Source organism: Vombatus ursinus, unplaced genomic scaffold, assembly GCF_900497805.2.
Source record: "Vombatus ursinus unplaced genomic scaffold, bare-nosed wombat genome assembly UNPS02014808.1, whole genome shotgun sequence".
NCBI classification, from domain to species: Eukaryota; Metazoa; Chordata; class Mammalia; order Diprotodontia; family Vombatidae; genus Vombatus; species Vombatus ursinus.
The window spans coordinates 1,894,267-1,918,043 of record NW_020954586.1 but is presented as its reverse complement, the minus strand read 5'-3'; the positions used below and the strand labels follow the sequence as shown (position 1 = coordinate 1,918,043).

Here is a 23,777-nt window from a genome sequence, read left to right as displayed (position 1 = left end):
AGATGTTCCTGAATGGTCCTGTTAGCGTGTACCCATTCTTCGCCAGAGCTATTGAGTGCATTGGTGGACGTGTGATCTGGGTTTATAACTGTACTTTATTGTTAACTTATCATTGTTTTAAAATACAGGGTGTCCCAAAAACACCCTGCATTCGTTCAGTTGTGTCCCACTCCTTGTAACCCTTTTCAGGGTTTTCTTGGCAAAGATCCTGGAGCAGTTGGCTATTTCATTCTCCAGCTCATTTTACAGATGAGGAAACTGAGGCAAAGAGGGTCAAGTGACTTGCCTAGGATCACACAGCCAGTGAGTGTCTTAGGCTGAATTTGAACTCGGGAAGATGAGTCTTTTTGACTCCAGGCCTGGCACTCTATCCACAGCACCACCATACTACTCCTGACACTTCTTTTTCCTTATTAAGTAAATGGTTGTGGTTGATATCAAAGTGTCATAATCATGAGTGGCGGATTGTGTCGATAGAAAACCCATTTGCAGGAGGGGGTCAGAAATCAGAGTGAGGAGTAGGGGAGGGTATTTCTCTTGGACAGGGTCCCCCCAGGACCTTGAGTGTAACTATCTTGTGTGTGGAGGGGGGTGGCACCTCAATTTACCTCCTTACTCTGGAGGGGCCTGGAACACCCCCGAGACACCCCCCCCAATAGGCGCCGGTTACACTAACGAAGGTGTCCTAGTGTGGAATGAATGGGGAGCTTCGGGCGGGAGTGGGGCCTTCACTGGAGTCTTCAGACCAAGGCCGAGCACGTGTTGGGCATGCTGGGCTTCCTGGGGGGCAGTGCCTGGAAGGCCGCGGGCCACACCCACGCCTCCTCGGGGATCCAGCCCCGCCCTGCCCTCGCTTTACAACTCTCTACGGGCCCACGTAAAAACACCCCGATTTGGGGGTGTTGTCACCCCACTGGCACCACCAGGCCGCGATGGGCGGCTTCTCGGAGCTCTAACCACTCACCCCTGCCCCTAACTCCCCTGTCTCCCAGTCCCCTAGGCCGCCCCATTCTGGCACGACCCGCTGCAGGGTAACCCGAAGCTGCCCCTGTCCATCTTCTGCGCAGGCGCAGAGGCTCAGAAGTTTGGCGAGGACCGCAGAACCTTCTGGGAATTGGAGTTCTCTGCGGCGCGTGCGCAGTGCTGCCCAGCGGGTTTCTCCCTGCTTCCGGACTCCATTTCCCAGAATCTACACTGAGTTCCCACTAGCTCTTCATATGCGGACTGATGCAGAACACAATGCATTATGGGAATGGCACTGCCAGAAAACTAAATGCGAGGCGGCCTCTGTCCGGCGCCTGAGGCACGAGTTCCACCCAGGCTTGGGGCGGCAGCTGCAGGGGCCGAGCGCGTGAGTGAAGGAAGGGAGCGCGCACGCGCGGCGCGCCCCCGCAGGGAGGGACGAGTGCGCATGCGCCCTCCAACTTCCAGTTCCCCTGCCTGGGCTTTGAGGGCTGAGGCCACGGGTGGGGGAAGGATGTGTGGGAGGGTCCACGCCTGTGAGTGTGCACGTGTGAAAGAAGATGTCTGAAGTGTTTGAGGATGGTGTTGGCGAGGCACGTTCGTGTGTGCACGTGGGGGGTGTGCCCACGCGTGCCCGTCCCCTCCCGCAGCCCTGTGGTCTCTTCACTGCGAGAGCTTCCTCCCTGCCCCGCCCCCCCATCCTCCCTCCTTCTCTGCTCCTTTGCTCTGGGATGCGAGCCCCTCCACGTGACTTTGAGCCCACGCCCCCACGCGTCCCCTTCCTCGGGGTCTTGGTCTCCACGCACGTCTTAGGAGAGTTGGGCTTTGTTTTTCAAGTAAAGGGTTTTTATTAACCCATCCTTCCAGCAACGCCCCCCCCCCCATTAAGCCAGTTTTAAAAATCAGTCCCCATCTCCACGGTCCAGTAGAACACAGCCCGCGTGGCCGTGGCCGAAAGGCGTGGCTCCACCTCCTGGGAAGTGCGTGGGCACGTGGGCCATCGGCTGCGTGGCTTCCTCTGACGTTGGCCGTTTCACCCACGCCCCCCCCAGGAGGACGCCCCACTCAGCGCCCGTGTTGGTGCCCTTGTCCCCTTCCCGTGACGCCTCCACAGGCAGCTGGCCAAGGTGCTGAAGCGCTCCCGGCGTGGGTCCGCGAGCTTCCTGGTGATCCACGCCTCCGCCACGCCTTTGGCGTCTTCGGCAGTCACCGAGATGGGTGTGGGGGAGAACCTCCAAGTTCCTTTAATTTGTGTTTCTCCAATTATTCGTGATTTTGAGCACTTTTTCATATAATTGTTGATAAGGAAATGGATAAGCATCTCTTACGTGTGCACTATGTGCCAGAGACTGTGCTAAGCAAATTACAAATGTTATCGCATTCAGCCCTGGTAGGAGCTTTTATTAGCCCCATTTTACAGTTGAGGAAAGGGATGCACCCCGAGGTGAAGTGCCCAGGGTCACACAGCTGCTGAGTGTGGGAGGCTGAACTCTGGTCTTCCTGACTCCAGGCCCAGGGCTGTATCCACTGCACCACCCAACAGCCACTGCCCGTGGCTTAGATTTCTTCCTTTGAAAACTGCCCATTCGCACTTTGACCATTTATCTGTCGGGATTATTTAATGGTTCTTTGTCTTATATATTTTAATAAGTTCTTTAAATATCTTAGAAATTTGACATTTTTCAAAGAAACTTGTTACAAAGATTTTCCCCCACTTAACCTATTTCCTTTCTAATTTTAACAATGTTCCATTTATGCCATAGCTTTTAAATTTCATATAATCACGTGTCCTTTTTGTCTTGTGGGATCCTATCACTTGCTTAGTCATGAACTCTTCACCAGCTATAGATTTGGAAGGTAATTTCTTCCTTGATCCTCTGATTTATTTTTTATGTTATTCTTCATATCTAAGTCCTGTAGATATATGGAGCTTAAAGGGCAGAGCCAAGATGGCGTAGGGGAAGCAGTGACTTGCTAGAGCTCTCCTCCAGACCCCTCCAAAGACCTATAAAAAATGACTCTAAACAAATTCTAAAGCAGCAGAACCCACAAAAAAACAGAGTAAAACAAATTTCCAGCCCAAGACAACCTGGATGGCTGATCGGAAAGGCATATCTCGCTGGGCTGGGAGAGGAGCGCAGTTCACATGGGCACGCAGGCCGCAGCAACCCTGGAGCAGGCCTCAGAGGACTGAATCACAGGCAGCTGTGGCAGTTTCCAGACTTCTCAACACAGGAACTCCAAAGACAACTTAAAAGGTCAGTGGGAAAAGTCTGTGACTGAGGTGAGAGAAGAAGCTAGGTCTCACCAGCAAGTCCAGAGTGTGCCCTCGGGGCAGCGGCTGCCTTTTGAGCTTCCAGCCCACAGACTGAAGGGGAATAGAGTGGCTGATCAGAGAGGGATTGCAGGGATCTCTTTGCCAGGGCTGAGGCAGGAATCTCTTGCTCTGCCCGTGCTTGGATCTGAATCACAGTTCTGAGGGGCGGTCCTGGGGCAAGGAGGAGCGCTGGTGCGGTGGAGCTTGTTGTGGCGGTGGAGAGGAAACACCTCACCCCTTATCATAGCACCTTGGAAGAACTGACACTTTTGAGGTCCCTAGAATTATCTCTGAAAACAGCTGTACAAACCCCCAAAGCTTGGGACAGTACATTCTCCACATTGGAAACAGACTTTTACCTTAACAAAGAGTTTAAAACTCAAGTAATTGTCCGGGATCATGAGCAAGCAGTGCAAAAAGAGTCAGACTATATTATCTTACTTTGGTGACAAAGAAGATCAAAACATACAACCAGAAGAAGACAACAAAGCCAAAGCTCCTACATCCAAAGCCTCCAAGAAAAATATGAATCAGTCCCAGGCCTTGGAAGAGCTCAAAGGGATTTTGAGAAGCAAGTAAGAGAAGTAGAGGAAAAACTGAGAGTGATGCAAGAAAATCATGAAAAACAAGTCAGCAGCTTGCTAAAGGAGACCCCAAAAATTACTGAAGAAAATAACACTTTAAAAAATAGCCTAACCCAAATGGCATAAGAGGTCCAAAAAGCCAATGAGGAGAAGAATGCCCTAAAAAGCAAAATTGGACAAATGGAAAAGGAAGTCCAAAAGATTACTGAAGAAAATATTTCCTTAAAAATTAGAATAGATATTTGGAGCTTAGAAGGTGTTGGTCTAAGCCTACTGTATGCCAGACTGCTTTCCAATTTTGTCAGCAGCTTTTGTCAAATAGTGAATCCTTCCCCCAGTAACTGGGGTCTCTGGATTCATCAAACACTATATTCCATATTTATTTACTTGTCAATGTTGTATACCTAATCTGTTCCACTGATCCTCCCTCTCTCTCTCTCTCTCTCTCTCTCTCTCTCTCTCTCTCTCTCTCTCAGCATCAAATTGTTTTAATGCTCACTGCTTTGTAATACAGTTTGAGATCTAGTACCGATAGACTCCCCCATTCCTTCCCACTTAAAAAAATTTACCCTTGAGATTCACTCTTTCTGTTCCTCTCTAATAAATTTTATTATTTTTTCTAGATCTATAAAATTTTCTTTTGGGAGTTCGGTACAGCTCTGAAGAAGTAAATTAGGTAGTCTTGTCATTTTTGTATAATACTGCCTCAACCAACCCATGAGCAATTAATATTTCTCCAGTGATTTATCTTCATTTCTGCAAAGAAAAGTGTATTATAGTTAAGATTCACATAGTTCCTAGGTCCCTACACTTCCAAGTATCCTGAAGCTTCTGTAGTTTTTTTCATGGAATTTCCTTTTCTAGCTCTTCTTGCTGTGTTTTGTTGGTTCTAAGTTGGAATGCTGATGATTTATGTGGATTTATCTTATATCCTGCAACTTTACTGAAATTATTATTTCAATTCATTTTTGGTTGACTCGAGTTTTCTAAGTACACCATCCTCTCATCTGCAAAAAAAGCGACAATTTCATTGCTTCTTATTTCCTCAATTTCTTTTACTTATTACTGTAGGTAGCATTCCTAGTACTGTGTTGAGTAACAGTGATGATAAAAGGGATCCTTGCTTTACCTTTTATCTTACGGAAATGCCGTAATTTCATTACATACAGTGTTTACTCTTAGATTTACATAAATACTATTTATGTGCTGTATTAAGGAAAGGTCCATCTATTCCAATGATTTCTAGGGTTTTTAATAGACATGAGTGTTAGATTTTGTCCAAAAGCCTTTTCAGCACTACTGACATTGTATGTAGTTTTTTTATTATTTTTATTATTAACACGCTGTTATTTTTATAGTCTTCCTTATGTTGAATTAACTTTACATTTGTGATATAAACCCAACCATATCATACCTCCAGGCACATGATTGTCTATCCAAAGTGTCCTTTTTACCAGTCCTCATTCATGACACTCTTCCCTCCCTCCATGCTTGCGTTTGTGGTCTGACTGTCCCTCAGGCCTCAGAATCCCTCGTTTGCTACAAGGCTCAGGTAAAGCACTGTCTTTCACAGAAGCCTTTCTCCAACACTCAGCTGTTTGTACCTTTCCCCAATATTACCTTCTATTTGTTCTGTGTACATCTATATACGTACCTGTTCTCTCCTGGCCAGAATGTAAGCATCTGGAAGGCAGAGACTATTTTCACTTTCATCTTTGCATCCAGATCACTGCTTAGATTTTTCAGTCGTGTCTGACTGTTTGTGACCCCATTTGGGCTTTTCTGGGCAGAGATACTGGAGTGATTTGGCATTTCTTTCTCTGGCTCATTTTATAGATGAGGAAATGGAGGCAAACAGGGTTAAGTGACTTGCCCAGGGTCACACAACTAGTATGTGTCTGAGGCTGGATTTGAACTCAGGGAGAGTCTTCCTGACTCTAGACCCAGCATTCTATCCAGTATGCCACCTAGATGCTCATTGTATCCAGAACACCTGGCATTATGATTGGCACATAGGTTCATAGTAAATCCTTGTCGATAAATCTGAGTATATTCCTGGTGTAAGTGCATATAAATATAAATGGAAGAGTGGGTGATGGGGACTGTGTACCTATATGTATGCCTCTAAAGCAGGGGTGGGGAACCTGCAGCCTCAAGGCCACATGTGACCCTCTAGGTCCTCAAGTGTGGCCCTTTGACTGATTTGTGGCCTCAAGGCCACAGGTTCTCCACCCCTTTAGAGTCTAAAGGTTTGATGTGTGTGTGAGAGTACACTTGTTGTCTGGTGTGCATAGATCTGTGTATTGCCCATCTGCCCCACCCCATCTCTGCTTCTGCCCAGCAACTCCAGCTGGGTCAGGGAAAGACACCTCGACAATTTTTTCTCTTTTGACGTCTTTGGCCACCTTGCTTTCTAGGGTAGTATGTGGTCCTGGGGCTTTGGCTGGTGTGGGCAGAGAAGGCACCAATAGGTAAAAGTTAGGAATTTAAAAAGCTTTGCCTTGGATCACTTTTTCTTAAGTTATACATCTTACTGGCAAAGCACTGGGCTATGGGAATGGGATCCAGTTGGAAAGGTGCTTTTATAGCTAAGAACATAAGATTGCTCTATATTTTAAAAGAAAGGGAAGAGTTTGTTTAAAAGGAACTATTTACAAAGTTTGTATTTTTATGTTTTGGTTTTGTTTTGGGTTTTTTTGGTGAGGCAATTGGGGTTAAGTAACTTGCCCAGGGTCACACAGCTAGTAAGTGTCAAGTGTCAAGTGTCAAGTGTCCGAGGCCGGATTTGAACTCAGGTCCTCCTGACTCCAAGGCCAGTACTCTATCCACTGCGCCACCTCGCTGCCTCAAAGTTTGTATTTTTAAAATAAAATTTAGTTAACTTAAATTTAAATTACAGTTAACTTTTAGTTTCTCTAATTTGATGAACATAAATATCCATTATTTTTGAGCATTCAGTAGATGTTATCCTTTTTAAAAAAATGCCCCTACATGATAACTTAATGTCGTCTGGGGAAATGGAGAGGTCCTTGACATTTCCACATCTTAGTGGCTAGCTCTTGGTCCATTTCTGTGGCCCCAAAATTCATCACCAGATAGCCATATTTCTGGTGCTTGCTGACTCTAGCAAGAGGTCTTAAGTCCTAAATTCCCACAGTGGGACACACACAGTGTTTTCCTTAATCTTCCTTTAATGATAGAAATTGATTTCACTCCCATTTGTACATTCAGGGTCTGTGGCTGGCTCAGAAGGCCCTGAGTTATGATGTGTGATTATGATATCTTGGCCTCTCCTGCTGCTGCCATCTTTCCTTTGGTATGAGTAGCTCTCATGCTTGGTGTGAGTAGTTCAGGGTGCCAGTGAGGCCCTCAGAGGCTCAGCCTTCAGTACCAGTTGGATAGTTACATGGATCTGGGCCCAAGAATGAAGGTCTCAGTTAAAGTGATCTTGCTTTTGAGTCCCCAGATCCCAGCTTTCTCAGAAGGTGAAGGTCTTGAAGGATATCCCCAGAAAAAGGAATGCAACTAGGAGAAGACTGCCCTGAGACCTTCTCCCACGGCTTTATGGCAGTATTTGATGGGAAGAAACTAGTGGTACAGTGATTCCTGCTCATCCCATCTGGACAGAGAAGACACGAGTGAAGCCAGAGCCAGGTTGGGTACCATGGAGAACTTGGCCCGAATGCCTGGGGAGAGAGGTGAGAATTACAGAAGTGTTGGGGGATTGGAATCCTGTCCAATGTAGGAAAGATTCCCTAAGAGAGCATTCCTGGTGGAGTGGAGCAAGAGGGCAGGGATGAGGAATTACAGCAGTCAACCCAGCTCGTTATTTCCATCACTTCACACCAGAACTCTCTGGCCTCTGAAGTGGTTTCTTCAATCAGTCTTAGTCAACAGTTGTTAAGCACTTTTGTTGTTGTTGAGTCATTTCAGTCGTGCCTGACTCTTCATGACACTGTGCCACCCAGCTGCCCTATTTTACATAATTAAAGTCCCTAGAAAGGTGGAATGAGTGTTCAGGATACCTAGTCAAAACATTTTCTTGACTTTGTCCAGCAGTCATTGACACCTTGGGGGAACAGAGTAAACCTAGATGGAGGAGGGTCTTGTGTGAGATTGACAGTGCAGAAGTGGTAGGAGGTGAGGGAGATCTGGGGAACTACACCTGCTAATGACCTCTTCCTCCTCCTGCAGACTCTGCACTTCTCCAAGGCCAGACTGGAGAGGAAGAGGAGGCCGTGGCTTTGGGGCTCCTCACGGCCAAGCTCCAGGTGAGTCGAGGTCTCTTCTCTTGCCTGTGCGTCATCTCATACCGGATTATTTCTCAGTGTTTAGCCACACTTCTCTCCCTTCTTGACACTTGGGTCTCAGTTATCCTCTCCCAGAAGCCTCTGGCCATTCTCATCGATGACATAGAGTTTAAAAGATCCTTAGAGTTTGAATGATGAATTTTAGAATGAATGTGTATAATCTGATGAATGTGTATAATCACAGTCCACCCTCCTCCACATGATGGCTCTTAAAATGCTTGGACAGGGCTACCATGTCCCCCTGAGTCTTCTTTTTTCCAGGATGACCACGCCCTATTCCAATTTCATGGTCCCATTCACAATGTCCCAGAACAACCTCCAGAAGGCCTCCAGCCAACACGCAGGCAGCCTCCTCTTGGGCTTTTCTGAAATCAGGGAACACGTAAACACAGGAAAGGGGCTCTGTCTTGTTCTTCATTCCCCCTCCCTATCTGGCCCACCTCACAGTCTGGTCACACTTTAAAAATATTTCTTTTTTTACTGCTGTAGTACCCAGTGACTGGTGGGAGTTATGTATCTGAATATAAGCCAGGAAGTTGGACTTGATGACCTCAAGGGTCCTATCCAACTCGAGAAATTTTTATTTCAATTTAATTCAATATTTATTAAGTTCCTACTATTTACCAGGCATTGGGGGTGCAGAAATAAAAATGAAATATTCCCTGCCCTCAATGAGCTTACATTCCGTTAGGATTTATACATATATATGAATAAGAGATAAGAGAAAGAAGACAAGAGTCAGAGGAAGGGAGCCATCTGGGAGAAGGAGAGAAGGTATGAGAAGGGTCGCCAGAAGATGCCCCTGAAGGCCTCTGCAGGACCCTACCCTGCGTGTTCAGATTCTAGGAAGGCCATGGACAAGCAGAGTGTGTGCAGAGAGGCCGTGCAGGATTCCCGGGGAAGGGGATCAAGCCCATGCCATGTGAGGCTCTCTTGAAGGAGATGGGGAGATTGAGGCTGGAGAAGGGCTTCAGGAGGGACCTGAGGAGAAGGGATCCAGAGGCCAGAACTAGGAGAGATGTGTCGTCATTGCAAAGGGCCTGAAAATAGGCTTCATGGGAGGCAAAACTTCCTAAAATTAAGAGCTATCAAAAAGTGGGGTGGATGAAGCAAAGGATTCCGTCTCCCTGGAGGTCTTCAAACAGAGAGATTCGGCATAGGGGATTCTCGTTTGGCTGTAGGCTGGGAGAGAGGCCTCAGAGGTCCCTTCCAACTCTGTAACTATGAGCAGTATCAGCTCCTAAAATAGCAATGAACATTGGGGGGGGGGGAACCTTCAGCAGGAAGCTGTGGACAAGACCAAATTAAGCCAGATCTTCCCGGCAGCATTTACAGATGAAGCTGGAATGAGAAGCACAAATAACGTGGGAAACATCTCTTGAGGTTTCACAACAGCTTCTCTTTGCCATCAGTAACATGGAAACCACCATATTTGTGCTCTTACATAGCAATCTCTCATGTGCTCCATGAGGAGAGTAGAGATGACTCCACAAAAAACAGACAGGAAGAGTGTCTGGAACAGGCCAGATGTAGACCAAGGAGGTTCCTGCCGGAGGCTGCATAATCAGCTGCTTAGGAAGGGACGAGGGATGCTGTCATTTTATCAGACATCCTTCTGAAGGATTTTAGTAGCTCCTGATTTCTGTTAAAACTTTCCCATCTCCACAAAATTCTTAAGAGAAAAACTAACACTTGGATTAGTGGTATCCTCGATGTAAGTATGAGCAGGAAACGGGTAGTTTTTTGCACATAGTATATTCTGCAGCACACCTCCAGCTGACAGTCAAGACAGCTGAGGGAAAGGTTCAGAGAAGAGAAGATTCCATTGGGTTGGTTGATTATGAACTGCAAATTAACCCCAAAGACCGTCCTCCATCAATATGTCTACTTGGTAGAACTATAGCAGAGATAACTATGTTGGATGAGGTCCTGAATTTTTATATCAAGCAAGCCTTAAAACAGAGACTGAGGGTACCACTGTCATGGAAGATGCCCTGCAAAGGGTTATTTTGAGGAAGACTTCCCTCAGGGAAATTTCCTTGGGCTCCTGTTTAAGTAGATCACTGCCCTGATTCCTCAAGGCCCATCACATTGTCCAGCCTCCTGAAGAACTCAGCAGAATTTGGCCTCATTGTCCCCAAAGGAAAAATCAAGGCATTGAAGAATATGATATGTAGTTGTGTGGCTTTGGCTCACAATCATGGATCTCTTGGACAGACCATGCAAATGGGAAATGACCTGAATGCAGAACTGGAAGAAAGCAGACTGTGTTAGGTCTGGGACACTGGGCAGTACTTTGACTGACCCCAAGCTTTGGCCTGAAACAGAAGCCCACCTTTCAACATGGTCGTCTTTCTGGTGGTCCTTTATGGCAGCGAGTGATGGAACCCTGCCATCTCAGAACTCAGGCTGTGGCTAAAGCAAAGGACGGCGAAGGGATGTGTGGGGAATGGACAGCCACAGATTATGAGTTGAGAACTCTACGCAAGCCACTGCAAGAAATATTTTTACAGCATGACCAGCCCATGAGGTAGGCCAGTTATGGAGGGGGGATGAAGACCGAGACAGAGACAGCCCATTTGTTGTGTGTATTTGTTCCCTGCTTTGAGAAAAGCCCAAGAGGAGGCTGCCTCTGTGTTGGCTGGAGTCCATCTGGAGATTGTTCTGGGACGTTGTAAATGGGACCATGAAAATTACAAAGTGGTAAAGGAGCTATGGTCTTCACTCTTGGGTAGAGTATTCTCACTAAAAAGGTTGGACTAAAAAGTCCAAGAAAGCATTGGAAACAATAGCTCACCTGGAACTTACCATGATTTTCTGAGCATTGTAGGTTATGCTAACATGGCAGGTAGAAATGAGTTCCAGGTCTCCATAGTACAAAGGGAGTACTTGGTGTGTGTGTGTGTGTGTGTGTGTGTGTGTGTGTGTGAGAGAGAGAGAGACAGAGACAGAGACAGAGACAGAGATAGAGACAGACAGAGAGACAGAGACAGAGAATCAGAGAGAGAGAATATGAGAATTAACAGTTGGGAATTAGAACTCCTAGCATGATATCCCATTTGTGGGATCCTGCCTTCTAAGTGACTGTTGACTGGCAGTAGAGAATGATCACCTTTCTTGGCGAGATCGCTGATGTTGGTGTTGTGTATCCAACCATAAGATGGCCGCTGGGTCTGTTGTGTGGTTTGGGAATTTAGGAGCAGAGACACAGCGTTCTTGGGCTTCATTTTTAGGATTTGCCGATGCTTCAAAGAAAGCAATCTTCATGCAGCCAAGTTGTACGTGTAAGACACGTAGTGATTGGGTGATCAAGAAATAGTCCCTGGTTAAGCAGGTATGTGTTTGATTCAGGAATCAGTGACGTTCAGGGATGTGGCTGTGGACTTCACCCAGGAAGAGTGGAGACGCTTGGATCCTGCCCAGAGGGACCTGTACAGAGATGTGATGCTGGAGAACTATGAGAACCTCGTCTCCCTCGGTAAGCGCAGCAGCCGCCCCCTACCTGCAGGCTGTGAGAGCTTTGAGATGCTGAGCTGAGTTTTGGCTTGTGGTACAAGTATATTCAAAGTCATGTCTGAAGAGTTCCAAATTCTTTGTGGCAAATAAAAATATGTATTTTGTGTTCCCAGGTAAAAGGTCTTTGCCTTGTACAAGTGGAAATCCCCCTGGCTTCCTTGCACTGGCCCTGAGGCCGCAGCTTCCTTTCTCCCTGGATCCTCAGATGAAGGTTCCCCAAGAGAACTGGCAGACTTTTGTGTTCCCCTCTCCCTTTGAGAGTTCTCCAGCCACTGAGCTGAGAGCTCTCCATATACAAGATTGCACCCTTCCTGGACTGGAAGTCCCATGGAACCAGCAGGGGCCGTATCTTAGCTGAGCTTTATATCTCCCCCTGCACAGCTCCCTGCACACAGTATATACTTCATGTTTCATGTCTTTTTTAAAGTCCTAGCTACATGATTGCACATATATAACCTGAATCAAACTGCTTACTATCTCAGGGAGGGGGAGAGGAAAGGAACAAGGGAGAGAATTTAGAACTCAAAATTTTTAAAAATGCATGTTAAAATTTTTTTATAAAAACATAAAAAATAAAGTCCTAGCTACAGTGGTCAGTATCTCTGGCCAGCAACAGAGCGAGCAGATTCCTGAGCCACAGCACAGTGGACACCGGAAGGGGCAGTGGTGAAGGCAGGCCCAGGATAGCCCTTTTTTACTGTGATCCAGAACTGATGTGGGCAGAGTTAACAAAACAGTCTGTCAATAAAGTTTTTTGAAGTGATTAATTAATTAATTAATTTTGCCAGGGAATGGGGTTAAGTGACTTGCCCAGGGTCACACAGCTAGTAAGTGTCAAGTGTCTGAGGCCAGATTTGAACTCAGGTCCTTCTGACTCCAGGGCCAGTGCTCTATCCACTTCAACAAACATTTATTAAGTGCCTACTGTGTGCCACACACCATGCTAAATGTTGGGGATATAGATATGAAAGACTGCCACTGCCCTCAAGGAGCTTTTCATCTGACAAAAAGAAGCTGAAATGGGTGGGGAGAAGGTGCTGGGCAAGGCACATGATGGAGTCTAGTCCAAAGGAATGAGCTGGTGGGAAATGAGGAGATGCCTGGCCTGGGAGCCCTCTTTAAATGGAGGCTTTGGAAGGACCTCTTTGCTCCACCTTCCGCCCTCCAGGAGAGGGATGGGGTACTGAGGATACTGGTGAGGTGTGAGCACTGAGGCTGATACGGTCTCAGAGGATGGCGAATTTTCTCACCATGGGCTTCCTGCACCAGGCCACCCTGATGATGCCTTTCCTGCTACTTCACCTTCACCCCTTCTGTCCATTCTGAATCTATATGTGTATATGCCATTTCCCTCAATAGAACGGATGTGCTTTGTGGGTAGTGACCAGTGCATTTTGGCCTTTGCATCCCCAATACATAGCACAGTATCCACCCCTTAGCAAGTACTTAATTCATGCCTGTTGATTTATTGAGCTACCTGAATCTCAGCTGAAATAAATGGAAAGGTCTTCTCTTAGCATAGAGTGGGTCAATTGAAATAATGCTCTCTCTGAGTATAATTTTGATCTGTGACCCATACTTAAGTAAAACTGTGATTTGGAAATTTGGTCCAGCGATGCAATTTAACCCATCCATACCCGACCATCTTGCATGATTCTTGTCCACATCACCCATATGTTCTGTAGGAGAGGGGATGTCCACCTGCCATTCTGGGGGTCTTTCTACAGGCCTTCCTCCTTTTTCCTGACACTGGTAAGACTCATCTTGTCCACCTGTCATTTCTTGTCTTCACCACTTGACCAGCTCTTTATCTCTTCCAATCGTACATGTCCTGGGCGATCTTTATTCCTGTTTTTGAAACACTGTTTGGATCATTGCTTTATGTGGTGGCCTGCTTACACCCACCATTGGCTTCTCTTTTGCTCTCAGGGAGATATTCAGTCTTAATTATTTGGAGACTCATATCCTTGTCCCAATGTGATACCGACAGAAGATTGGTTTTTACCTGGGCCTTTGTTTTCAGGGGGGTAGTTTGGGTTCACCAAAGGAGCTCTGCAGGTTCTCGAAGGCAGCTAAGCCCACTATCCCTATCTGATAGCTAAAGGCAGTTGCCAAGAGGGGTGATGGAGAGCTGCCAGAATCTGGTTGGAGAGGAATTCTCTGTGGCCAGGGTGGGCCCACCACATGCTCCTGCTGCAGTGATGCTATGTAGGCTGCCTCAAGCCCTGGAACTTTGTGTTGTTTTCAGAAAAAGATCTGTAAGCAAGCAATAGTTTGTTCTGTACATTCACACAGGACAGACCAAATGGATGAAGATTTTCTAAGGCCCAGATTACAGCCAGGAAAGCCCATAAAGCTTGTCCACAAGTATTTGTATCTGTGTGTGTGTATGTATTTATGAGGAGGAGACAGTGAGGCCGACGACTTCGTGCAACTCTGCCTCACTTAAACCCAATTTACGCACGAATCCAGACATCACCCAAACCATTTTGCCATTTTACCTATCTCTGAGTCCTGTGGCAACAGGCAAGTGATGAAGCAGCAGGTGCGGATACACTGGGAGCTGTAGTCACAGCCCTGCACACAGGCGGACCAGACCATAGGGTCGTCTTCTCACTGGAAGCAGCAGTGGGATTCGGCAGTCCCCTGGGTGTCTGAGCAGCCTTTTAAGGATCACGCTGCTCACATCCCAGTGTGGGGAAGGAACTAGAAAAGATGCCCTAAAAATTGTCTGCTTTCCTAACCCTGGCCTGATTACCACAGCAGGTGAGGAATCCCGCTCTGTGGTTGAAACACAAAAAAATGTATAAAAACATCTGCAAAGACAATTCCACTCACCATCGGCACATGGAAGAATGTGCACATAATTACAACACAAAATCCAGTAGAACTTAAAGACGAACAGCTCTTGTTGCAAGAGAACTCAGTAGGTATTGCATCCAAAAAGCAGCCCTGAGTGAAACAAGGCTGGCAAATGAAGGCCAATTTACTGAAGTTGGAGCTGGATACACATTTTTCTGGAGTGGCCACAGCGAAGGGGAGTGCAGTGAAGCTGGTAGTAGGTTTTATAATCAAAACTAATCTAGTCAACAAGTTTTATGCCTACCAAAAGGAGTGAATGATAGGTTCATGACAATGTGATTGTCACTTGTAGGAAAATGTCACACCACCATCATCAGTGTCTGTGCTCCCACCATGATGAATCCTGATGAGGTCAAAGAAAAATTTTATGAAGACCTGGAGACCCTTATTATCAGTGTGCCAAAAGAGGACAAGCTTATGATTCTGGGTGACTTTAATGCTAGAGTAGGCACAGACTACCAGACTTAGCAGGGAGTTCTCAGGAGGAATGGAGTTAGAAACAGCAACAGCAGGGGTCACTTACTACTGAAGACTTATGCATCTCATGACCTTCTCATCACCAACACTGTCTTCCGTTTATCTAAATGCAATAAAAGTTCATGGATGCAGCCTCGCAGCAAGCATTAGCATTTAATAGACAAACTGATTGTAAGGAAAAGAGACAGGATGTGAGAGTGACAAAGGCAATGTGTGGCTCAGAGTGCTGGACTGATCATAGACTTATCCTCTCCACGCTGAATATTCGCATTCAACAAAAGTGGTGCCCCCAAGGCAAAATGACTACCAGAAGAATTCATGTCCACAGTTTAGAGTTCTTTGAGTGGGAATGACGTGTTGCTAACTTGGAAGGAAAGTTGAGCCAGCACACAACTGGCACAGTGGAGCAGAAAAAGAGTGGGCAGCTTTCAGAGATTTGGTGTATAGCACTGCATTTGCTCATCTGGGTCAGAACACTCACAGACATCAAGACTGGCTTGACGAAAATGATGGGGAAATTCAAAAGCTGCTAGATGAAAAACAAGAACTCCACAGGGTTTACCAACAGGATAGTTCATCCATTTCTAAGAAGGCTGCATTTAATTCCATCAAAAATAAAGTACAAGGAAAGCTTAGAGAGATGCAGGATTCTTGGCTCAGTAAGAAGGCAGATGAAGTTCAGTTTTATGCTGATAGTAACAATCCAAAGTGCTTTTATGATGCCCCGAAGGATATTTATGGTCCAAAGACCTATGGTGCATCAGTTGATGGAGCCACATTGATTGTCAAGAAAGATATGAACCTAGAGAGATGGGCTGAACATTTCCATAGTGTTCTTAACAGACCATCATCAATCAGTGCTTAGACCATTGACCATTTACCTCAGGTTGAAGCCAGTCCTTCCCTAGCTGAAGTTCTAACTGAAGAAGGGGTTTTGAAGGCCATTAAGCTCCTTTCATGTGGCAAAGCACCTGGTGCTGATTCTGTTCCCTCTGAAATTCACACGGTGGGAGGTCCATTGCTCATATAAAAGCTGACTGAAATTTTCCAGGTTATATGGCAAGAGGAGGTTATCCCCCAGGAGTTCAAGGATGCCTCCATTGTCCATCTCTATAAAGGTAAAGGAAATTGATTGTTCTGTGACAATCACAGGAGGGTCTTTCTCTTAGTCATCACTGGTAAGATTCTTGCCAGGGTCCTCCTTTAATAGGCTGATCCTTCACCTGGAAGATGGTCATCTACCTGAGAGCCAGTGTCGCTTCAGAAAGGGCCGATGTTTGTAGATCTGACCAAGGCCTTTGATACTGTCAGTCATGAGGGCTTAAGGAAAATTATGTCAAAATTTGGTTGCCTGGAGAAGTTTATCAGCATTGCACATCTGTTTCGTGACAGCATGCTTGAAAATGCTGTCATGCTTTCCCAGTCACCAATGGAGTGAAACAAGGCTGGGTGCTTGCCCCCATGCTTTTTAGCATGATGTTTTCAGCCATGTTGTCAAATGCTTTCAATGAGGAAGAAAATGGCATCAAGGTCAGCTACTACATTGATGGTAAACTTTTCAACTTGAAAAGGCTACAAACCAAGACCAAAGTGCAGGGAGTGTTGTTGCATGATTTTCTATTTGCAGATGATTGTGCACTCGATGCAGCCTCCGAAGCTGAGATGCAACAAAGTATGGATCAGTTCTCTGCTGCTTGTGCTAATTTTGGCCCAACAATTAACAGGAAAACATAGGTGCCCCATCAGCCACCACCACACCATCCATATGGGGAACCATTGGTTATAGCAAATGGAGAAGTTTTGAATGCTATAGATGAGTTCGCTTACCGTGATAGTGTACTTTCCAAGGATGCACACATTGATGAGGGTGATGCATGCATTGCCAGAGCTAGCTTAGCGTTTGGGAGGCTCTGAAGGAAAGTATGGGAGAGAAGAGATATTAAACTGACTACCAAACTGAAGGTCTACAGAGCTGTTGTGCTGACCTCATTGTTGTATGCCTGTGAAACCTGGACAGTCTACCAGCGCCAGGCCAGGAAACTGATTCATTTCCATTTGAATTGTCTCAGGAAGATTCTGAAGATCATCTAGCAGGGTAAGACACCAGACACTGAGGTCTTGTTTTGTGGTAAACCGCCAAGCATTCAAACTCTGCTGCAGAGAGCGCAACTCCAATGGGCTGGCCACGTTGTTCAAATGCAAAACATACACTTACCAAAAAGACTGTTTTACGGAGAACTCACACAGGGCAGGTGTTCACACGGCGGGCAGAAGAAGCGATACAAGGACACGCTTAAGGTCTCTCTCAAGAACTTTGGAATTGATCATGTGACATGGGAGACGCTGGCACAGGACCGCCCAGCCTGGCATGCCTGCATCAGAGAAGGTGCTGTGCTCTGTGAGCAAAGCAGAATCGAAGGAGCTCGAAGGAAGGAAGGACAGGATGTGCAAATCTAGTAACTCCACCGCAAATGTTCACGCGGACTATTTGTGCCGACCTGTGGTAGAGCGTTCCGAGCTTGTATTGGTCTGATCAGCCTAGTTCGACACGCCGTAACCTGACTCTAGCACGGCGATGTCATTTTGGTCCTCTTCGAGAACAGAGGATGACGTCCAACCCGCTAGGTGTTTATGATCATTGAAGGAATGAAATTCATTCTGTATCACTCTACAGTATGATTGCTCAAGTTCCATTTCTTTGTCTCTTTGCCTATGAGCGAAGTTTAGAAGTTCTCTTCTGTTAATCACCGTTCCATTCTTACCTCAAGGAAATCTGTTATCCTTGAGGGATGCAGGGGGACACCAGGGAGTCTGGTCCACCATCTCCAACCTTGCAGATGTATTCAAATGATGAACATTTCTTGGTGACAGGAGGTTGACTTCCCCTCTTAGTTCAAAGAACACTTGTTATCCCTCATGCCTTAGCTCCTGAAAACTCCTATTGTTGGAGGTCTCTAAGCTGACCTGGTACACTTCCACAAAATAACTGTTCACCCTTGCCTGTGCTTGTACAATTAAGAATGATCTTGCTTCCTCTCACTAGCCAGCGATTCTGCTCTCTTTGGTCCACTATCAACACTCTCAGAATGCCGGAGGGTCCCCTAAGTCGATCAAGCATTCTTCTAAGACGGAAAGAGGGTTTGCTAGCCCCATGTGCTGTAACCAATCACGTCTTCACCTCCATGATGCTGTCAACTCTATAACCAATTGTATTCTTTCCCTTACCTACTCAGTTCTGTTCTTTGTTTTATGCTTATAAAAAGGAGCTGCCCCTCCTCCTCGGGGTCATTGCCCTAACTGAGGTAGCCATTTGACTTACTTTATTAACAGGCTCATTACCTACTAATAAACTGATAATGCTCAGAATTCTACACCTCAGTTTACCTTTATTAAATTCTGTTGAGACATAAGTGTACACATCAATCAGACCCAAATGGACAAGATGGAAGGACCAAAATTGTAACATCCTCTCTTAGAATGCAAAACAGGATTTTCTTCAGAGATCAATTGTAATAACCCTGGGACATTTTAGTTGCCTGATTTTCCTTTCATAGAATTGAATTCTTAGTTTTCTGACCCCAGCACTAACTCATTTCTGTCTCTGTGTATAGGAATCCCTGTTTCACAACTGGATGTGGTCTCCTTGTTGCAGAGAGGTGAAGCAACGTGGATGCCAAGGGAAGAGGACCCAAGATGCCGTTGTCTAGGTGAGTGAGTAAAAATCAAGCAAATGAGTCACTGCCAGTGGCTTCTCCCTCATCCGTTCTCTCTCTGTGCCAGGAGGGTCAGTGGAATGGGCACTGCCTCTAGAGTCAGACGGGGGTGGGAGGGAGTATCCAAATTCTACTGTTGATCATTTTTACCTTCATGACTTTAGGTAAGTCAGTTTACCTCTCCATGCTTCAGTTTCCTCATCTATAAAATGAGCTGGAGAAGGAAATGGCAAACCACTCCATTATTTTTTCCAAGAAAACCCCAAATGGGGTCACAAAGAGTTAGACATGACTGAAAAATGACTGAACGTCAAGGTGGGGGTTGCCTCAATGGTCTCTGACCCTTTGTAGTAGCATCACTGGGCTCAAGGGTATGAACAGTTTTGTCAATTTTGTGATTTATCTCTCTGTTCCTTTACAAAAGGAACTTTCTTCACTCTGGTAGTTGTAGAACACTATGTCTCCTCCACAGACCCACCAGCATCGATAATTTTATAACTCTCTTTTAACTGATTTGATGTTGTATCTGAGATATTTTTTTCATTTTAGTTTTTACAGTTATGGAGAGTTTGAACAGTTTTCATGTAGCTTTTGCTAATGTGTCCTTTTTAGGAACTTAGCTTTTTTCTTTATTATTGTTATGTCAATAGCACCTTCATTTTCTTTTTAAAAAAAAAATTCTATTATTATCCTTTGTTTTCACATTGCCTGTGGTTCCCATTGTATCTTTCCTACTAACTGCTCTCAGAGAGCCATTCCTTGATTATAAAGAAAATAGTCCAGCAAAATTAACCAACAAATGAAAAAATCGGGACAGATCTGCAGCCATGATCCTCTCCCTCTGTAAAGAAGCGGGGAGAAGTGTCTTCTCCTACCTCTTCTTTGGAGCCAAGTTTAGTCATTGTAATTTTAAACCATTAGACATAAATTGTTTCTTGTTCCTTCAGCTTTGTTTTCCTCTTTCTTATTTTACCTTGCATCATATCATGCATCTTTCATCATATTTGTCATTTTTTATAATATTACATTTTGTTCACATACCATGATTGGTTTAACCCTCCCCAGTCAATGTGTATCTACTTTGTTTCCAGTTGTTTGGCACTTTATGAATATTTTGGTATATGTGGGACATTTTCTTCTGGGTATATGCCTAGCAGCAGTGGGATTTCAGGGTCAAAAGGTGTGGACATATTGGTCACTTTCTGTGCATAATTCCGAATCACTTTCCACAATGGTGGAAATAGTTCAGTCCACCATCAATGTATTAGTGTGCCCAGCTTCTCACGATCCTTTCTGCATCTACTGTTCAGCCCTTTTATCTGTCATACTTTTTTCTTTTTTTAGGCAATTGGGGTTAAGTGACTTGCCCAGGGTCACACAGCTAGTAAGTGTCAAGTGTTTGGTCTGAGGCTGGATTTGAACTCAGGTCCTCCTGACTTCAGGGCCGGTGCTCTGTCCACTGCACCATCTACCTGCCCCTTATATGTCATCTTTGTCCATTGTCCATGTGTGAGGCAAAACTTTAGCCTCACTTTTGATTTTTTCAATAACAATTTCCCTTGTTATTAGTGACTTGAAGCATTCCCTCATATGGTTAAGTGTGTGCAGTTCTTTTGAGAAAGTCACCTTCTCAGTTGCCGGCCACATTGTTCGTGGAGTTGTGGATTGCTCCCGCCATTGTGGAATGTCATTTGGATGCTTTGCTTGATAAGCATCTTCCCTGCAGGGGAGGGTTCCAGTTCAGTCAGCAAACTCTTGCATCCACCTCCACCATCTGCTGGGAGTTGTGGTGGTTAATAAGCCTAGCCCTGGTCACCTCCCCTCAACCATTTCTTTTCTCCAAAGACTATTTTCAGCTTCCCAACATCTTGATCCTCTTGTTCATATGAATAACAAGGGCTGAACTGGTTGGAGAAAGCTGAAAAGTCTTCTGACCTTTTTCTAGCCACCCCCACCAAGTAACCATAGCTTTGTCTCTTTTTTCCTCTACAGAGGGCATTTACGATTTTTTTTAGTTACATGATTTTAATTATTTTCTTTTATGCTTATGTATTTTTTATTTTATATAATTAAATTTTTCCTACCTCGTGTTATTGAATAGATAAAAATAAATCAGCTCTCTGTCCTTAAGTTAGGTGCATCACTTCAGATATGTCACAGAATCGCAAAGTTTCAGAGTGGAACAAGACCTCAGTGGTCATCATCTGTCAGAGCCCATGTCTGCTAAGGAAAGCTCTCTACAACATAAGCAAGAAGGGGCCATCTGGCTCCCTCCCAAAGACCTCCAGGCCACTTACTTTCTGCAGCAGCCTGTTCCACTTTGGAAAGCTGTCACTGTTACCAATTGTTAGGCTTAGATGAAGCCTAAATTTGCCTTTTGTACCTTCTGTGCCCTGCTCCTAACTTCTCTTTGGGGCCAAGCAGACTAAAGCAAATATCCTTCCATATGAGAAATATTCTTCCAATAATTGAAGAAAGTTATTACAACCCCCATAAGTACAGGATAGTGACTGAAGCATTCACCATGGGGATAGTGCTCCTTTGTCAGTTCTGCAGCATAGGGGATTTGGCATTAGGAGGACCTATATTTGAATCCTGGCTCAGACACTTACTAGCTTTGTGACCCTGGGTAAGTCACTTAACCCTGTTTGTCTCAGTTTCCTCATCTGTAAAATGAACTGGAGAAGGAAATGGAAAACCACTCCAGTATCTTTACCCAGAAAAGCCCCAAAAGGGGTCATGAAGAGTCGGACACAGTTGAAATGACTGAACAGCAAAAAAAATCTTATTATAGATTGACAGTGCCAGGTCTGGATGAGTTGAATTTTATGTTGATTTCCCCTCCCCTTTGCCACCTTGGAAATCAGCAAACTCTGTTAAAAAATACAGTATCCTAAAAATCTACTGGTCATATTTTTTTATAATTTTTGAGAAGCCCAGTAATTCAGTTTTCCCAATTGCTCGGTCTTCAGATGCATTATTTTTGTTTGCACAGATTCTAAGTTGATTAAATTTGTAGTTGGATAATTCTCTGAGCTGTTTTTTGGTCTCTCCCCGTGGCTTTCCACTATTTTGTCCTATAGAAGATATTTCTGTTTTTGATTTAGTATTGCTTTTCATGACATCTGTAAGTACATTCAGTACCCTGGAATATATCGTATTTTGTTCAGGGCAGCTGGGTTCTCAGTTAATGTTTCTTACCTATCTTGAAAACAGTCCCGTTAAAACGTGGTCCAAATTAAGCATCATTCTCGTTGGGAGAGACAGAAACTAGAATTTCCTCTAAAGAAGATTGTTTGTTTCAGCACAGCAAGGAATGGCTACTGACATTTTTTTGGTTTCTTTCAGATTCCTTTAGTGAAGACACTGGGTTTGAAATCAAGGATTTAAACATGGTGCAGAGCATTTGCATGGGGGCATCCTCTGAGAATAGGCTGCCAAAGCGCATGGCCTGGCATTGCAATATGGAAGAAGCCAGGGAATACGATATACATTTAGAGAAACAGAAGAGACCATCCAGAGAAGTCACCATTCACAAACCAACTCTGAATAATGTGAATGTGCCTCGGTGTACAGCATCTGGGAAGAGTTTAAGTCTGGGGCCAATCTTTGTTGCACTGTGGAAAGGGACTGTGGAAAAAAGTCTGGATAAATATAAGATGGTTGGAAAGAACTTGAGGGGTTTTTCAAATCTAATTACATATAATACACTCTCTTTAGAGAAGAACTTTTCTAAGTACACCAAACGCAAGAAACCTTTCAGGTACCACTCAGGCCTATTCAAGTTTCATAGAATAGATGCTAGAGAAAAGCTACATGAACAGAGTGAATGTGGAAAAGTATTTAGAAGATCAAATCTTATTGAAAATCAGAGAATTCCTATAGGAGAGAAACATTATGAATATAGTAAATATCAACAAGGCTGTATCCACAAGGGAATCTTAACTGAACTTAAGATAAATCATGGTAAAGTGAAGCCCTTTAAATGTAATGAATGTGGGAAAGATTTTAGCCTGAGATCAAACCTTATTACCCATCAAAAAACTCACACTGGAGAAAAACCCTTTGAATGTAATGAATGTGCGAAAGCCTTTAGTCGGAGGGGAAACCTGATTGCACATCAGAGAACTCATAATGGAGAGAAACCTTTTGTCTGTAATGAATGTGGAAAAGGCTTCAGCCAAAGAGGAAACCTGATTGCACATCACAGAACTCATACTGGAGAGAAATCTTTTCCATGTAATGAATGTGGAAAAAGCTTCATTCACAGGGTAAACCTTATTACTCATCAGAGAACTCATACAGGAGAGAAACCCTTTGCTTGCCATGAATGTAGGAAAGGCTTTAGTCACAGGGGAAACCTTATTACCCATCTGAGAACTCATACTAGAGAGAAACCCTTTGAATGTAGTGAGTGTGATAAAGCATTCAGGTTTAGGGGAAGCCTTATTAGACACCAGAGAACTCATACTGGAGAGAAACCTTTCTCATGTAGCATATGTGGGAAAGCCTTCAACCACATGGGATACCTCATCGATCATCAGAGAATTCATACTGGAGAGAAACCCTTTGAATGTAATGAATGTGGGAAAGGCTTCAGCAAGAGAGGATATCTCATTTGTCATCAAGGAATTCATACTGGAGAGAAGCCCTTTAAATGCAATGAATGTGGAAAAGCATTTAGCCAGAGAGGAAATCTTATTGCACATCAGAGAATTCACACTGGAGAGAAACCCTTTGCATGTAAGGAATGTGGGAAAGGCTTCAGCCGGAGGGAAAATCTTACTAGTCATCAGAGAGTTCATACTGGGGAGAAACCCTTTGTATGTAATGAATGTGGGAAATCCTTTACCCAGAGAACAAGCCTCATTACTCATCAGCGTATTCATACTGGAGAGAAACCCTTTGTATGTAGTGAATGTGGGAAATCTTTCAGCCACAGGGACTCCCTCACTTATCATCAAAGAACTCACACTGGGGAAAAACCCTTTGAATGTAATGAGTGTGGGAAGGCCTTCACCCAGAGGGCAAGCCT

The 23,777-nt window shown here is 44.8% G+C and overlaps 1 protein-coding gene across 3 annotated transcripts in view; it reads left to right on the top strand.

Moving 5' to 3' along the window:
- Nucleotides 1-1,262: 1,262 nt before the first annotated feature.
- The window catches only part of LOC114052585 (zinc finger protein 260-like), a 23,599-nt gene continuing 1,084 nt past the window's right edge, over nucleotides 1,263-23,777 (top strand). The window contains exons 1-6 of one of the 3 annotated variants that reach the window (XM_027875257.1): nucleotides 1,263-1,351; nucleotides 7,324-7,562; nucleotides 8,059-8,135; nucleotides 11,526-11,652; nucleotides 18,641-18,736; nucleotides 22,091-23,777. The exon at nucleotides 22,091-23,777 is cut by the window's right edge and continues 1,084 nt beyond it. In XM_027875257.1, coding sequence (XP_027731058.1) covers nucleotides 7,529-7,562; nucleotides 8,059-8,135; nucleotides 11,526-11,652; nucleotides 18,641-18,736; nucleotides 22,091-23,777 — 2,021 coding nt within the window. In that variant the 5' untranslated portion in view covers nucleotides 1,263-1,351; nucleotides 7,324-7,528. Of the gene's footprint in view, nucleotides 1,352-7,323; nucleotides 7,563-8,058; nucleotides 8,136-11,525; nucleotides 11,653-11,803; nucleotides 12,202-18,640; nucleotides 18,737-22,090 lie in introns of those variants that run through there. The other 2 variants (XM_027875258.1, XM_027875259.1) reach the window with 2 other exon arrangements.